The sequence below is a fragment of the Chelmon rostratus genome, chromosome 3 (genome assembly GCF_017976325.1).
Source record: "Chelmon rostratus isolate fCheRos1 chromosome 3, fCheRos1.pri, whole genome shotgun sequence".
Taxonomy (NCBI): domain Eukaryota; kingdom Metazoa; phylum Chordata; class Actinopteri; order Chaetodontiformes; family Chaetodontidae; genus Chelmon; species Chelmon rostratus.
In genome coordinates this window covers 4,844,413-4,860,952 of record NC_055660.1, presented here as the reverse complement: position 1 = coordinate 4,860,952, position 16,540 = coordinate 4,844,413, and the positions used below count along the sequence as shown (strand labels likewise).

Sequence of the window (16,540 nt, the reverse complement as noted above, 5' to 3'; positions counted from 1 at the left end):
AGAGGACTACACTAACTTCGTTTTGGAAAACATCTGTTCCTTTGCATTCGCAATAGGGCTACTTACCTCCAGATTGATGGCTGTAAAAACTGAACTTCCTGAATGTACCGGGGGGCATGTGTGAGCAGACTCTGCTACACACTGTCCTCCCGCCCTGTGTCCAACCCAGCTGGTTCATATGGAATATTTAAGTCTCTTTAAAAGCAGCATCTGTTTTTCTGTTGACTTTGATAAGATTAAACTCACTGTAGACTGCAGTCAGGCCTGGTTTTGAACGCCTACCCTGCACACCAGTTTGGCCAGTGGAATGACACTGGGCACTGCCATTGTACGATATTTATCCAGTATGTGTGTAGAGTTAGCGTGGGATACAGAGAGTTACACAAACAAGATCTAAGTTGTTAATCACTGAGGTTTAGAGGTGCAGGTAGGTTGACTTTGTTACCCTAAACAGAGCCAGGATAGCTCTCAATCTGTATGCTAAGCTAAAATAACCTTCTGCAAGCTGTATCTTAATTTAATAAATACAGTATGTGGCAATTAAAAGCAAATGTGCACATTTCCCAGTGGTGTTTTTAAAAAATGATTTAATATGGTTTATAAAATATGTAGATATTTTAGCTCCATGCATGCATCAAGCTTCATGTCATGTGAGGCCAAGTGAGTGCACTCTGAAACAGACATGTTGCTGCTGAAGGCAGCGAAAGATAAAACCATGTGTGTGTGTGCAGCTCTGTTAGTGCTGCAGAAACAAAGTCTCTGCGTCTTAAGACGAATATGATGAGGTTTTTATTGCAGGCTCACAGATCAACTTTAAATCCTCAGCAAATAACTAAGTCCTCTCCTCTTCCTCTCCTCCTCATCAATAGTCAAAGAACCTCCTATGCGGGATTATATAATGTCTCGCGTCTCTTTTTTACAACATTTGACTTCACGTACACACCGTCCTACAGGCCTCCTACTCTCCCTCCCCCCTCAGCTCCCACAGACCCATTGACCGCTTTCCCTCTTCCTCCTCCCTCAGTTTATATTCTCCCCCTCCCTCCATCCGTCTCACCCACCACTTTTTTAGTTTCGAACATGCCACACAAGCCTCATGTGGTCACTGTGTGTGTGTGTGTGTGTGTAGTGTATGTGTGTGGTGTGTTTGGGAGGGGGGTCGTCAGCGCTGGAGGAGGAGTTTGAGCCCTTCACCTCACCTGAATAATGGCGTCTTTGTGAGGCTTCATCTTTATAAAGTCACGCTCAGAAGCTTTCTACCCTTGCACACCTCAACCCTCAGTGCGGACGCATCATCCCATACCCTCATCGGTACATCACTATCACCGCTCGCGCCGCCATGAGAGCCAGGATGAGAGTGCTGCTGTTGTTCTTGGCAGCGGCTGTTTGTGTGTCGAACGCTCAGACCAACAGCAGCAACGACAGCAAGCAACAGCAACGCAGCGTCTGGGATGAGCCCATCCGGTTCAGCACCAAGACCAAGGACTCCTGTACCATGGTGGTGTCTGGAGCCGGGGACTATACTCGCCTGCGTGTCTCCTGCAAAGGTCCAAGTCAGGGCCAGACGCCAGGGCGCTCCTACTACTGCGACTTCCAGGGCAAACCCAACCTGTGCCGCCCCTACAACCTCAATCCTCGCCACTACTTCACCCAGATGATGTGGGACATGAGGAAGCTGACCCACGCTTGCCAGGGACCCAAAATCTACCGCCCACAGATGTGCAAGAAATACCCCGACGAGGCTCAGATGACCTTCCTGGCCTCCTGGCCCAAGCCCGCCGCACCCAAAACCTCCAAGCCCGTCCAGGAGCCGCGTAAACCGGTGGTGCCCGCCCAGACCAAGCCTGTCACTACTCCTAAACCTGTCAAGCCACAGCCCGTCAAGCCCCAGCCAGGCAAGGGCCCCCAGACCAAGAAAACTACCCCCAAGCCTGGGAAGACCACTACTCGTCCCACTGAGCAGCCTGATTCCAAAGCCTCCCGCCTCGCCACAGAGTACTGCTGGAAGAGCTTCCACGGCTTCTGCACCTACTTCATCAGCTGGTTCCAGAACTGAGACGATACTGTGGATGCAGGTGAGTGACAGAAAAACGGACGAGAAAAGAAAGACGGATGTTAGAAAGGAGGTTGGTTAAAAGCGTTGGTGTGAATGAATTAAACTGAACCACTGTGTTCATCAGTAATGAGATCACTTGCAAAAAAAAAAGGTGTGTGAGCAGACAGCAGATTCAACTCCAAAGCTTGTCTCTAAGGTCATGCAGCTGTTTATCTCTGTGCAGGCTGCCCATTCGCAACAGACATAAACTTAATTTTAAATCCATTTTTCATCGTGTCAGGTTGGAAACCACAGCGATGGATCCAGGATCTGTGTGGGAGCGTCTGAAGTTATTTCGCCACCTCGTGAGGTCCGACTCCCCACTATGCAGCATCTTTGGCGGGCTGAGCCTAAAAACGCTCGACCTACACCTGCGCACAGTTAGCGGACTACAGCTCGTGCTCTCATGAAGCGTACATGTCATTTTTAAATCTGTAAAACACACAGCAAGGCAAAGGCAACATATGGCAGGCATGTGATTCTGTTTGTATATGACAGAAAATGTTCTCCTCAAATAAATGTTTCAACAACACTGAAGAAAATGTGAAGGTAAAGAGAATAAAGTCAGAGTGCTGAACTCTCTTCTTCTTCTTCTGTGTCGCTTTGTTTCTTCTGCTGAGCTGAAGCAATCACTTTTCACGCTCATTCACTCAAAGGCCTCCTTGTTTCTTTGCATTGCCGGCTGTAACAACATGTCTGCCGCCTGGCTGAGGAAGTTGTTAAGGGACAGGCAGACTGAAGCCAGACTGCGGTGAAGATAATACAGCTCAGTCTCAGGAGGCGTCTGAGCAGAGCTAAACACGTCTTTGTACGACCTGATGAATTGAGTCTTAAGAGCTACCGTGTGCAGGAACAGAGGGCGTCTGTGTGAGTGGAAACCAAGCAGCTGCAGCACCAGTGTTGTTTTCTATATTGCACTCAAACACAAGCACATAGCGGAGCAGGATGCTGCAAATCACCTCACACAAACTGTTTCAAAATTCATTTTGATTTATAGTTAATAGTGTGCAAAGACACCAAAAATATCAGGCTAAGTTTTGTGGCAAGACACCGAGAATATCTCCATTTGAAGATTGATCTGGAAAAAAAAACATGCAGTGATGATTTAGAATATTTTAGTCAGTTTAAACATCCTATACAAGAGCAAAAATAATCTGATGCAGAACATACAGTATGTGATGCTGTGTGTGAAATATGATGATTTTAACAACCTTAAAGCTACCTAAGTGGAAACATGAGGGGAAAATTGCATGTTAAAGTGGAGAGCCTCATAGAGCTGAGCTCTAATCTCTACATAAATAGTGCATAAGACGATCTACAATGCATGTCCATCAAACTAATTACATTAAATACATTCATCAGTAGCTTTAAGTAGGCAGCCATAAATGTCTCAACAAAAGTCACATACAAAATCATGAAGTGTAAAATTGTAACTCTCTTAAAATGCTCAATATCACAACAAAAATAAAATCAAATAATTTTTAATCCACAAAAAAGATGATAAAATGAGCAAAATACATTAATTTAAGTAGAAGCAGATGAGACAAAGCTTTCTTAATGTGTGCATATTTTATTATGTGCTCAAAATAGTGAAAATAAGAGGAGCAATAGACCAGAGCAAAGGAGCAACTTCTGTGTTTCATGTGAATTAAATCTAATATGAGACTTTTTACATCATGTATGAAATATATAGATTTATGTAGACGTGTTGTTTCCTGCGTCCATTCACACACAGCTTCATTAGTCAGTACCATGGTGACCACAAGAGGGCGCAGTGCGGTGCAGAGAGGAAAAGCTGTGCAGACACACACACACACACACACACACACACACACACACACACACACAGCCTTTTATTGTAAATCCTCTACTACTTTTTCCGTCACAGTGACCCAGTGATAAACAACTGTAAATTATTTTGGCTCCTTCCTTGTTCCCACGTTGTCTTCGTTCCAACCTGCAACAGTTCATTTCTTACTTACTTGCAACAAATGTGCATCATCTTTCATTCCCATGGCTCGATTTTGTTTCCAAACATCGTACAATAATCTAAGCAGGAGCTTTTTGGTGATTCTCCATCGTCATTTTGTCAACATAAATACTTTCACCAAAATATTATGTGATATTATTAATTACACCTGTGTTTGACAAGTGAGAAATTCCCTGATAGAAAGGTCTGTTGAAGAGAGGCTGGCTTCTCCCATAACTTTATTTATATATCTTGTTGAGGAGAGCTGAGAAAACCAGCTGAAAGTGCAGATGTGTCTCATTTATGCCCTTACAAATTTCTTGGGGAGACATTTTTAAAACCTTTGATTTGATCTTATTATAGTATTATTTCTTACTTTTTCCATACGTATAAAAAGTGAAGCAACGTTTTGTAAAGCTTGAACTAACTGAGTGTTTATCACAAACACTTTGGTCATTTTTCTTGTATTCTGGGTTTCTGGCCACTTCACTCTTTGTAAAGTTGACAACATGATAAATTAGACTTCTGACTGAGTTTGTGCTGACGATCAGATACCATGCACATGGAGGAAGGACAGTTTAAAAGGTGTGAAACAAAGACAAAAATAAATGCAAACTAAAATGAATCTGGACTCCAGAGAGTTATCCCAGGTTACGTTCTATTAAAAATAACGATTGTTGTAATAAACAGGATGAAACTTGACGTATGAAGACTTCTTCTGAGTTGACTTACATAAAGACCCTCTCTGAGTCAATGTCAGGACCCTTAAAGGAGGAGAAGGACCAGATGAGACTTTATAAGGAGAGAGAGCTGACACCTGGAAAATGCGTCACTGCTGGGTAGATAACAGTGCTGAAGACAGAACGAAGGCAATTAGAAGTGTTGTCCCAGCAGAGGACAGCTGATGTCGTTTCTCCAGGAACAACCAGGAAACCAGGAAGCTTTTTCTCACATGTATGAATAATAAAGTCAACACTGGTTCCATTTAGCAGGTTTGGCTACTGTCACACCGTCAGGGTTAATCAAAATGTCAGCTGTGAAGACGGCCTATTTAAGATGTGCCTACAACACTGTATTTATCTATATTCAAGACTATATAAGGCCTAGAATTCAACAATTTCAGCTATTTGATGGCTTTTCCAGGATATACAGATAGCTTTTCTTCCAGTGTTTGAGCCTCTCTAGTTATAATAACACCTTACTTATGAAATTATCCAACCAAATCCCAAGAACCCTGAAGACCAAGGTACTCTATTTAAGCATTATTTGATTACGGAGAAAGAATATATTGGGTCACTACAGCAGCTTTAAAGAATAGGAATGCACTAGGTTGCTATCATATTGTGTCCACTACTTCCTAGTGTGACTGCAAGAGAGATAAAGCATAATGTGCAATAACTGACACAAAAACAAGGTCCATTTAGTGGCTGTTCTGGAGCTGTCAGCTGCATCACATGATCTTCCTCAGTCAGAGTCAGAGATTTATAAGTTGCATCAAATTCATAACAGTCAATTTCTCTCGTCTATGCCATCTTTAAAAATCCATTCTTGAAAGATGGAAATTGAAACATGTGACATTTAACATGTCACAATGAAAAGCAATTAATTCTGTTAAAAAGACAAAACGGTTAATAATTCTCCTTACAGTTCTGTTAATTATGACACAAGAAGGATGTGTAACATAAAACAACGTGCCATTATTTTTATTTATTTGTATTTGTTTAGGCATCCTAAATCTGGCCTGTTCCCTCCGTGTTTAATGGACACTATTATACGTTTTTTCACTGTAGCAGATTGTTATTATATTATATTATATTATATTATATTATATTATATTATATTATATTATATTATATTATATTATGTTATATTATATTATAGCATTGTTATCCTCTGCTTTGGCAGCACATCTTAAGCCACATGGCGGTATGGGGTTAACAGAGTGGATCACTCGTGGTAGCAACGCAGCAGCTGATTGGCGGAAAGTTGGAGTCGAGCCTCCAAAGCTGCGCGTGTGCGTGTGTGAGGTGGTTGTGACGCGGTTTTCAGGCTCGTTCAAGCTCTTTGGGTTAAGTCAGCTTCGGTTTACCGCCTCTTTGATCTCTGAAGGCGGGAGTTCAGTTTTGGGCAGGTCGGGTCAGGCCAGAGCAAAAACACATTCCCCTCCTCACAAAAAAAAAAAAAAAAAAAATGAATGTGTTTCATGGAGGCGCGTGGCCCACGGGGCCACCGCATGTGTGTTGCTCCGGGAAAGGTGGGCGTGCCGCAGGAGCGCGGCCTCTGTATGAAAACCATGCGCGACACCGCAGACGCGCACAAACAAGGAGCAACCTGACGCACAGAGGCACTAGACATTTTGGGTAAGTTAGACTCGGTGTGCAGGACTTTCATCTATGTCTAATATGTAAATTATTCTGTAGTATTTCCTCCTTACTTTTAACATCAGTCAACCTACTGCAGGCTGAAGAACTCAGTTTTAATTGCATCTTTTTCTATGCGCCATAGAGTTATCATGTAGGTATAAAAACCTACTGCATGTCGGCTGGGAAATAAAAATTTTATTTATTGTAAATTCACAATATAAGATAATAGAGAAAATTCCAGCCTCTTTTTTATATCACTGTTTTACACCTGATCATACCTTGATTGCATCCTTTCAGATAATAAACTGCTGAAAGAAGACATGTTGCTGTTGAGGACTTTCGCTCCCTGGTTGCTGTTGGCCTTCCTGGGGCGGCAGGTCTCTCTGTCCTCCGGTGTGCGCCATGCGAACCGAGGAGCGGACAGGACCCCAGCCCCCGGCAGAGCGCAGAGGAGCGGGGACAAGACCGCAGCGAACGGCCGGGGGAAGTTCTCCATCGATGCGGGGATGCAGTGCACGTGGGGGGCGAGAGATGTCGCGGACGCGGTCAGGCTGACGGTCAAGTGCGAGAACCCTGAGGCGCGCATCAAAGGCGGGGTGACCGACCTGGAGTGTCAATACAACGGCAAACCCCAGCGCTGCCCGGGCTACCAGTCCGACCCCAAGGGCTTCTGGAAGCAGGTGGGCCGCGCGTTCAAAAGGCTGCAAGGCAAAGCGTGCCGGGACGACCGCGCGCTCGTGAGGGCGACCATGTGTAAGCGCGCGCCTCGGGACGCGCACTTCAAGCTGGACATGTCCAGCTCCGTTGCCTCCGCCCAGTCCGGACAAGCGGAGACCCCGCTGCCGCCTCGCTTCAACTCCACCGCTGCGCGTCCGACCGCGTGCACGCGGCGCGCCGACCACCAGAGAAAGGCGGAGGAGCACTGCAGCAGCTCGTGGGTCAGTCTGTGCTCCTTCTTCTTCTCCATCCTGCAAAGTGACGACTGTTAGCTCCAGGAGCGATCACGATCAGACTGAATGTAGGACTTCATTTAGGACTCATTCAGGACTTCTAGGTGACATCTGTCTACACATCAAATCCACCTGAACCATATTCTCTCCACACTGTGCATTTTTCCAGAAGTTTTCACTTTTGACATGTTCCACATTACTCGTGCAGGTGTGGATACCATCAGGTATCAATCAGGTGTTTTGAATGTGAATGAGTCTGAACTGTTTTATTCTCATTAAATGCAGTTATGATCAGCTGTACCACTGAAATGCTGCTCACACATCAATACGTATTTTTTACATATTTTTTTTTAATTCTTAATAACAAACTTTAAAGTGAAGCGGCATTCACAATAAGATTATAATACACAGCAGGTACAACTGTGGCCACGTCACCACTCCAGCATAACGTGAACACAAAAATTCAAACTTCTCAGTCTTGGATCCTGAGATATAATGTCCGGTTTGTCGACAGATTTTGACTTTTTTTTTTACTTGTAATAGAATATTTCTTCAGTGTGGTATTATTTTATTCAAGCGAGCAACCTGAATACTTCATCTCACAGAGCTGATTGTTGGTTATTGTGGTAGAGTGGTACTTTCTTCTACCTCTGATCGATCAGACACGTAAACACCACTGTACTGTATTTATGCACCACAAATAAATGTTTTCTATTTATGCATTGTGTCCTGTTGCCTTGAAGAAGATGAAACATGTGACTGTTAGTGGTCAGAAGCAGAGGGACGTCCTACAAGATGAGGACTTTGTCTCTGTGTGTTGGTCCGTGGCGACACAAGGATTGTAAATGTGAAAAAATACACTGGAAAAAATAACAGTTTTCTTTCTGTTATGGAGACCTACAGGTCTGAAGCGACCTGAAATGAATAGAAATCAACACATTTCAAAGACTTCCTACAATCAAGTGTCATTTTTCTTCATTTCAGTGCAGAGATCAACCTTTTTTATGTGCTTTCAAGATACCAACAATCAGAAAATCATTAGAAAAAGTACAAAACTTCAGCTACAGCCTGTACTTTTGCTAATGCAATAAAAGGTTTGTTCAACAGTGTTGTTGACACCTATTTTTTTAAAATATTTCCTAAAGCAGACAGCAAATTTTCTGACTTCCTTTGAAGAAAACGAGACTTTAGGAGTCAATAAAAGGCCAAATTTTTCAGAGCAAAAAATCCCAACTGCCATAATTTTAGACTTTGTCTCAGAACACACTTTTTTTTGGGCAGATTAATTCTGATTATATATATAATTGTAGATTATATAATGATTATACTGTGTTTATTCCTCCCATCCACTGCTGACAAGCCCTCAAAGCACCACACACTCTTCATCTTTTTCACACTCACAGGTGGAGTGATCGTACATGGCTCCCAAATATAAGGCTTGTTCCTCCAGCTTCCTGCAGCAGTCTCTAATTACTTTCTGTGTGACATCAGCCAGCTGCACTACGAGCCATTTATAATAAGACTGGAAGTATAGACACTGCTATGATCCAGCTGTGTGTGCGTGTGTGTGTGTGTGTGTGTGTGTGTGTGTGTGTGTGTGTACAATGTGTATTCCTTGAACATGTCCAATCCCAGATGTGGTTTTTATGCTTTCCTGTCTGCTCTTGACCTTCCTCACCTCTGACCTGCTGCTCTTTGTCCCCTCAGTCAGACACTTAAAAAAGCCATTTCCACCTTTTAACGGAAGTCCGCTCTCTTTGATGGCACAAAGGGGATTTTTGAAGACATATTGTTTGACCGACTCCTTCTCCAGAGCTGAAAGGACCCATTCCAGTAAGGAGGAAGTAGTTAGAGGTTAGAGGTCAAGGGTGGAGACGGAAATGAGGATGCCATCTAAAAATCTTTAAGGATTAGCTCCACCTCTCCTAGTCATCATTTAGGTTTTATTTCAGATCAGAGGGTGATCCAACAGCAGGATAATGTTTAGATACTGAGTGGAAGAACTGCAGTGCTATAAATCAGATTCAGGGTGGGCTCAAGGTGGAGTTCTGCAGATTTTAGGTGTAGCCTGAGATACTAAGATCTGCTCTAAATGATTCTGAGTAATTGTAAGTTATTTATTAAGGGAAAACTCAACATGCTCCTGTTTTATATCATCATAAACTGAATATCATTGGGATTGGAAGAAGCAGGTTTAGTATCTTTTGATGACACGAGCTTCATCAGCAGATGGAGCTTGTCCAGTTGTCATGGAAGTGTAGATGCTCTAAATGGATGTTGCAGTGAACTTGTTTTGCCAGGAAGCCAGGAATGAGCTTTCAATCTTCAAGCTGTCTTCAGCGAGAAGTCCTCAAACCTGCAATGACACAACAACAACTTAATAACATGACGTCAGATTTAGGCTAACCTCCCGCACCAGATGGTTCGTTGCACAGGATCGTCCAAGTCGTCCTTGGAGACTGTTTTGAAAAGGCTGTGTACTTTGATTGGATGAACCATCCAACTTCAACCAATCAATCAACAAACCATAGGCTGTTGTAGCAGGACATCTTTTCCATGGAGAAAAGCCTTCAGTGCAGTTCTTGGTTCTTCTATCAATGACGAAATGTTCTGCTGTAACTGATGCGACAGCAGCATCTACGCTAATCTCCTCAGGAGGCGCCATTGTTGTTTTTGAACAAACATTGGCTTTCCTTGCTATCGTCACACCTAAACCACACATGTAGCTGCCAGTAGCTCCTCGTAGGACTCTGACTGCAATGAAACAACCCTGTTTTGGCCACCGTTGTGATGGATTCTGGGCTTGCGTCATCTTCCAAATCCAGCTGCCTCTCAAGGAAACTTTTAAGTTGATATGGTGAACTTTTTAACAAACAGTTGCTTATTTAAACATCCAGTGGCAGTTATGCAGCGACATCGTCTATTCTCTGGACCACCACTCACTTTTATCTCTGTTTTTGGTCCCCACCACCTCCTGATGGAAGTATCTGGCTCATGTGCACCTCCACGCTCCACTGTGTTCAACAGCTAGTCGCTCAGTGTTCGGTGGGTTTTTTCCGGTGAGCTTTGTAGCTGAAAGCAGCTCCCTGCTGTGGCTGAAAATGAGCTGTGAGAGCAGCGAGAGTGAACCAAAACAGCAAATTTTTGTGCCAGACAGCTAAAGAATGAGCTGAAACTTGCTGTAAAGCTCCATAAAGCCAAGGTGAGCTGCAGATCCAGGTGATAATACGTCTCTGACGGTTCATCCCTATGAGCGACCCCTTTCACATTGTGGTTTGAAACATTGTTGGTGTACAAATATTAAAGTTTAAAGTTTGGGCACTGAATGGTTATTGGATTAATTTTAAAAAGTGACTGAAAAGTGACCACTCCAACAACTGAAAAGCCTCTAACTGCCCCTGAGCAGGCACATAAAGACGTAAAGCCCCTTGTGTTTGTGCCAGGAAACGCCTACACAGTAACCTATGAGAGACCGCCGTTATGTTCTGTGGGAGAAAATGGAAGGTTGTCGTGGCTGTTTTGTGTGTGTATACATTAAAATACTGTAATACTGAGTGAAAAAGAAGGAGGGTGAGTATAACTTCAGTAGAATTAAAATAAAAAACATGTGTTTTCTGTCTTTCTCTCTGACATTCACAAACATGCCACCCAGGACCAGACATGGTGAGTGAAGTTGAATCAGTGGTGGGTGTGGTTAGGGGGTGGCTTCCTGTTTCTTTCACACACTCAAAGGTCAACAAATCAGCAGATCCTGGATTATACACTGGTAACATGTTTGCTCATGATAATAGGGTGTGTGTGTGTGTGTGTGATTCCTGTCTCTATCATAATAGGTGTTTTCAGTGGAATTTGGTTGTAGGCTGTGCCAGCTCTGTATAGTGTCAATCAGGATATCAACACCACCACACACATTCCAGCAAACAGGTACACAATGATACACACAAAAACCACAACATCACAGTAGATAAAGTTCAGAGTGGGAAAGAGAAGACTTTCATGGACCAATCACAATCTCCGATCTGTTCTCTGTGTGACTCATTATTATTGCTATTATCATAATCATTTTCTGTGAGAAATATAGTTTAGAGTCACATCGTTAGACTCTTTTCAGCTCTCTCATCATTAAACAGAACTCCAGCACCTCAGGTGTGGACATGCAAGAGCTTCTTGGACTTTGGAGAGACAGATTTTAAAAACATGATCAATAAAAAGAGGCTGCATATCCTGACTTTTCCTGAAATCGCTAAATCTTGCAAGTTAGCATCTTTTCACTGCACCCATCGTGCCTGGTAGACATCCACATCTTTCAAACTTTGTCCTCCCAGTTAGTAAAACACGCTTTCTGTTAAACAATTGTAGACTTTTATGGTGCTTTTCAACGCCCCTTCATAGCCATAAAACACATGAACTGTTTTCACGAGCTGAATAGTTCCCTCCATGATGTAAAATTGGCGGAGTGCCCCTTTAGTGTCACCTTGTTCAGCTCTCTGTGATGTGTAAAGCCTCGAAGTAAAGCCCAGTCAGGACAAATCTCCCTCAAACTGGCAGTAATATCTTAACGAGGCGAGGAAATCCCAGAAGGAAAGCACGCTATTGTCAATAATCATCAACTCATCTGAGTCATGTTCAGGTATGTGTGTCCTTTAAAGCAGGTGCCTGTTCCATCTTGTTTCTTCTTTGCAAACTAAAGAAGCACCTGTGAAAGCGCCAGCCTTTGACTCCTCTACTCAAAGTATGAAGTTCTGTTAAAAACCCTTTGAGGTTTCAGGTCTATCAGGATCCCACAAACAGCAGATCCACCTCTTTTTTATGGGACCTTTTTTTTCACAAGGTTTGCAGGTGTACATCCAGAAGTAACAAATGTCAGTTACATAACATATATTACAGTTACACCAGGGCATTGATAGATATAGCTAGAAGGATTCCACTATACAGGCAGGGTGTTTCCAAACAGTGTGTTGCAAAGTAAATAAGAAAATAAAATAGCATGGTTCTAGCTACATTGTGTGACTCCATCCGAGCCTCAAGCATAACCTGGCCTGCACCACTCATCCTTGCAACAGAGTTTCATTGATGAAATCTCCATTAAAGTCTGATTCCACAAATAAAAGAGTGTTGCAGGCAAATCCACCTCTGACATCATGTTTTCTGTCTGATGAGTGAAACAGGTGAAGACGACTTTAGGCTAATGGTGCCTTTAGTTTCTTCATGTACGCATCGATAGCAGCTTCATCCTAAAAAGGTGGAACTCTGCGTAAAACATAAATAACAAGAGAATGCAATCATTCTCTGAAGTCTTCCTGAGTCCATGTAGTCACATCCTTTATCCAATCATGTGTTCACAAAGTGGTGAACCTCGCTCCATCCTCGCTGTGAACCACTGAGCCTTTCAATCATGATACTATCACCTGTTACCAGTCAACCTGCTTACCTGTGGAATGATCCAAACAGGTTCCAATTCAGAATAATTCAGATATTTACAAAAATCAATGAAGCTGATGAGGTCAAACATTAAATATATTGTCTTTGTGCTGTTTTTGAATATAGGTCAAAAAGAATTAGCTGATGATCACATTCTGTTGTCTTTATGTTTTCCACGGTGTCCTGACTTTAGTGGAATCAATGTTGTAGATTTTGGACTCAAAAATTGATTTGCTGCACAAATCCCCCAAAATATAAGCTATGGAAGGATTTGCTAAAATCAAGACAGATGAGGAAACGTGACAAGACGCAATCTGATGTTTGGACATCATGTGGACATGAACAAAGTCTGGGAGAAAAACAGAACTTACTCTTTTGTGTCAAATTATTGTTCTGGGTTGTGCTTTAGCTTTTTCAGCACAGCATTTGTGTGACCATGTGACAAATAAAGTCTTTGTATTATGAGCCTGAGAAGTTAGTGTTGCTTCTTTACTATCCTGTTCAACATTTTACGACCCTCCAGATTTATCTCGTGACCCTCCTGGCGGTCCTGACCAGCCCTGAAAGATTCTGTGTATATGTAGCAGTATACCTGCTCGCATGTCTAGCTTCAGTTATTTTTTTTATTTGTCAGCTTGCCAGCCAACTCCTAGTTCTCACATTAGCTTTCCTGCTTTGTTTCCCTGCCATACACTGACACTTTTGTCATTTCAGGTCCTGACACTCCCTCCTGCCCTGCGGTGACTCCTGTTCCCGCCATTCCCAGTCATCCGACCTTCTCCGCCTACCTGCCCACCTGTTCCCACTTCCCTCATTATCCCAGCATGCTCACCAGCCCACTTCCACTGATTCTCTGGTGTGTCGCAGTTCTTTCTTTACCTGCCTGCTTGTTGGATCTTTGACTCTTTTGTCATTAGACCAAAAACCAGAATAAATGTTGGCGTTACATTTTTGCAAATCACACATATGTGTGCTGTGATTAAGGTCTGGTTCGGTTTAGGCACACAAACCACTTGGTTAGTTATGAGAAACTCAGCTCATATACCTGTACCAATAATCTGAACTACATCACCTTGATACCTTTTGTTGAAAAGTTGATATACGTGTGAAACTTACAAATTTAACATATCTGCAAAAACATACAATGCCAAGATTTATTCTGCCAGCTGGGATGCTGACACCTCAGAAAATGTGAATGGTGGTTTTTGGCTTGTGCTTCGGGGTTCAGACCTGCTACCACACAACACAACGCTACGCTCAAGACAGGTGGGAGTTGTATTGTGAAAAATATGGAGGATCTAGCCTGAAACTCTCTCTAGGAGCAGGAAGCCTGGACTACCAGCACGCACCTTCAGGAATTTCGGTGTTAAGGACTTCCACCAGATTACTCTGAAAGCTACGGATTTGTGGTCACTTCTTCGTGTCAGGTCATGAAAGCAGCTGAGAAAATCAGCCTATTGCTCCTGCTCGTTCATAGAAAGCAACATCCATCCACAGCTCTGTTAATGCGGTCGAGCTGACTGAGTTATGTTGGATTCTTGGTTAATTCGTGACTAAATCAAACTAATATGCAGGAATCTATCCACTAAAGGCACAATTTAAAGATACGGCTCAGTGACAGATGAAAGGAAAAAAACAAGATATCTGTGAAATGTAAAGAGACGACCAGAAAAGCCTCACTGAGTAGAGTAGTAGCAGAAAATGTAAATACTCAAGTAAAGCACATCTACTTAGTTACTTTCCACCACTGCATAAGACAGTCTCATGTGTGGGAAGCTGGAACTGTAGAGACTTGTGCTTCAAAAATGATTAATCAACTTCCAAACAGTTGCTGATCAATTTTCTGCTGATTGACTCATTATTTAATGGACAAAGTGTTTCAGCTCTACATCAAAGTAAATACAGCAACAAGTTTAGACACTCACAGACAAACTTTTGCAGGAAGAAGTTTAATTTAAACCAAGAATTTCAAGCCGTTCATCACTCAGCCCGCTGCTTCTTTCGTGTGTGATGTTGTTCTGAACTTGAACTTGACTGTTTGTGGCCCACAGAGCCTCAGCCGGCGTGATGAAGAAGAGGAGGGGCTGGATGTCTGGAGGGGGAAAAAGATAATCAAAACACAACTCCAACGCTCCACTAAGTACTTCAGATCTGACCCACAAAGCCGACTGGACACATGCCCACCCACAGACACCCGAAAACACGCAAGCCAGCGAGGTGGGAGGAGCTGGAGGTATTGTTCTTCCCGTGGCTCGAGGTGGCCTGACGCCCCACACCCTGCTGTTCGGGCCTTGTTATTGGCTGCCTGTTTCTGTGGCAACAATCGACGGCACCCGCTTCCGTGAAAAAACAACAGAAAGTAGTGTAACAGGACCTGGGATGACCCCTCCTTCAACATACACACACTGAAACACACAAAACAGAACATTTTCTTTAACAGTTACCTCAACATTCAGCAGCTATTCGTTTAGTTAAAGTAAGAAAAGGTGAAGCCGAGGAGAGGCTCTAAAATCCAAATGAAGTGTCGGTGGAGAACTGCTGACGAGCTCCTTTAGGTACAATGACTGCAGGAATGAGGCCTTGCCACCAGTAGATGATCTGCAGAACCAAATGCAGCAGTGAAAGCTTCATGTAGCAGTGAAGGAATCTGTGTTTCATCTATGCACTTTGAGAATTTAAAGGATCAGTTCACTCCTTGAACACCACAAGCAAAATTTCATTAATCTCTGCTGTATTGGAATTAAACTGAGCAATTATGTGTTTGTTTTTGTTTTTTTTTTGCTGAACTGAGCCTTTAAAGAGCATCCATCAATTGTCAATATCTTCCAGACATGATTGATTAGGTCCTTTTTTGAGCACAATTAACTGTAACACAATGTAAACAAGTTAAAGTCCCAACTTAACAATTTTACAAAAGTATTACATGAAGTATGCAAAAGTATTCATTATGGAGAATAGTGCCTTTCAGAGAGCTCAATACTTGTATGTATTATATTACAATTAAAGGTACAATATGTAACATCTTTACATTAAAATGTCTAAAAAAGACAGGACCTATATGATATATTATGTGGAGTCGTGTACTTACATTATCCCAACTGTTTCCAACAATGCTCAAACCCAGAGAAAGTTGTTTTTTTATTCAAGGTGATGGCGTGGTTCATTTGGTCGCTTGTCAGTGGCGACACAGGAAATATCAGTTGACATGTCAGAGAGTGAGGAAGGAAGTCAGCAAATGTTACAGGAATAACACTTTAATACATTTCCTTGTCCGTGACCATTTCTGCCTGAGTCACATCAGATTTTCGTCAGCAGTGTTGGTTGTCTAAGAATGAAGACAACAACTGCATGCTACACATTCACTACATCATCAAACTATATCTTCTGCTTTCATTGTTGTGATTGGGAGACCCCTAGTGGTAGAAATTACATGCTGTGCATTTAATGTAAGCTGCATCGGAGCTGATTTTAACCACGTACTTTATATGTTACTCGTAAGTTTTATCTGTAACATAACCTGATCATATGTTTTGTAAATAAAACAGCAACTTAAGTATAATACGGACTAAATGTACTTTACTCAAGGACTTTGCACCTCTCTTTCACATTCAAGACTTGACAACTGGTTTGTATTAAAGTTGCTCTATCTCCCTCTAGTGGCTATGAGAGGCCAGTGCATGTAGTTACTTCGGTACTGCAGGACAGGATCAGCACTGAAACACAGTGGAGACCAGGCAAATTG

The 16,540-nt window shown here is 42.7% G+C and overlaps 2 protein-coding genes across 2 annotated transcripts; both read left to right on the top strand.

Moving 5' to 3' along the window:
• Positions 1–1,339: 1,339 nt before the first annotated feature.
• On the top strand, positions 1,340–2,520 carry fgfbp2b (fibroblast growth factor binding protein 2b). The gene is made up of 2 exons (XM_041934255.1): positions 1,340–2,075; positions 2,337–2,520. Exon 1 carries the CDS (start codon positions 1,340–1,342, stop codon positions 2,054–2,056), a length of 717 nt encoding a protein of 238 aa, XP_041790189.1. The 3' UTR covers positions 2,057–2,075; positions 2,337–2,520.
• Positions 2,521–6,381: 3,861 nt separating this feature from the next.
• LOC121604558 (fibroblast growth factor-binding protein 1-like) lies at positions 6,382–8,095 on the top strand. The gene is made up of 2 exons (XM_041934109.1): positions 6,382–6,424; positions 6,725–8,095. Exon 2 carries the CDS (start codon positions 6,748–6,750, stop codon positions 7,414–7,416), a length of 669 nt encoding a protein of 222 aa, XP_041790043.1. The 5' UTR covers positions 6,382–6,424; positions 6,725–6,747; the 3' UTR covers positions 7,417–8,095.
• Positions 8,096–16,540: the final 8,445 nt, after the last annotated feature.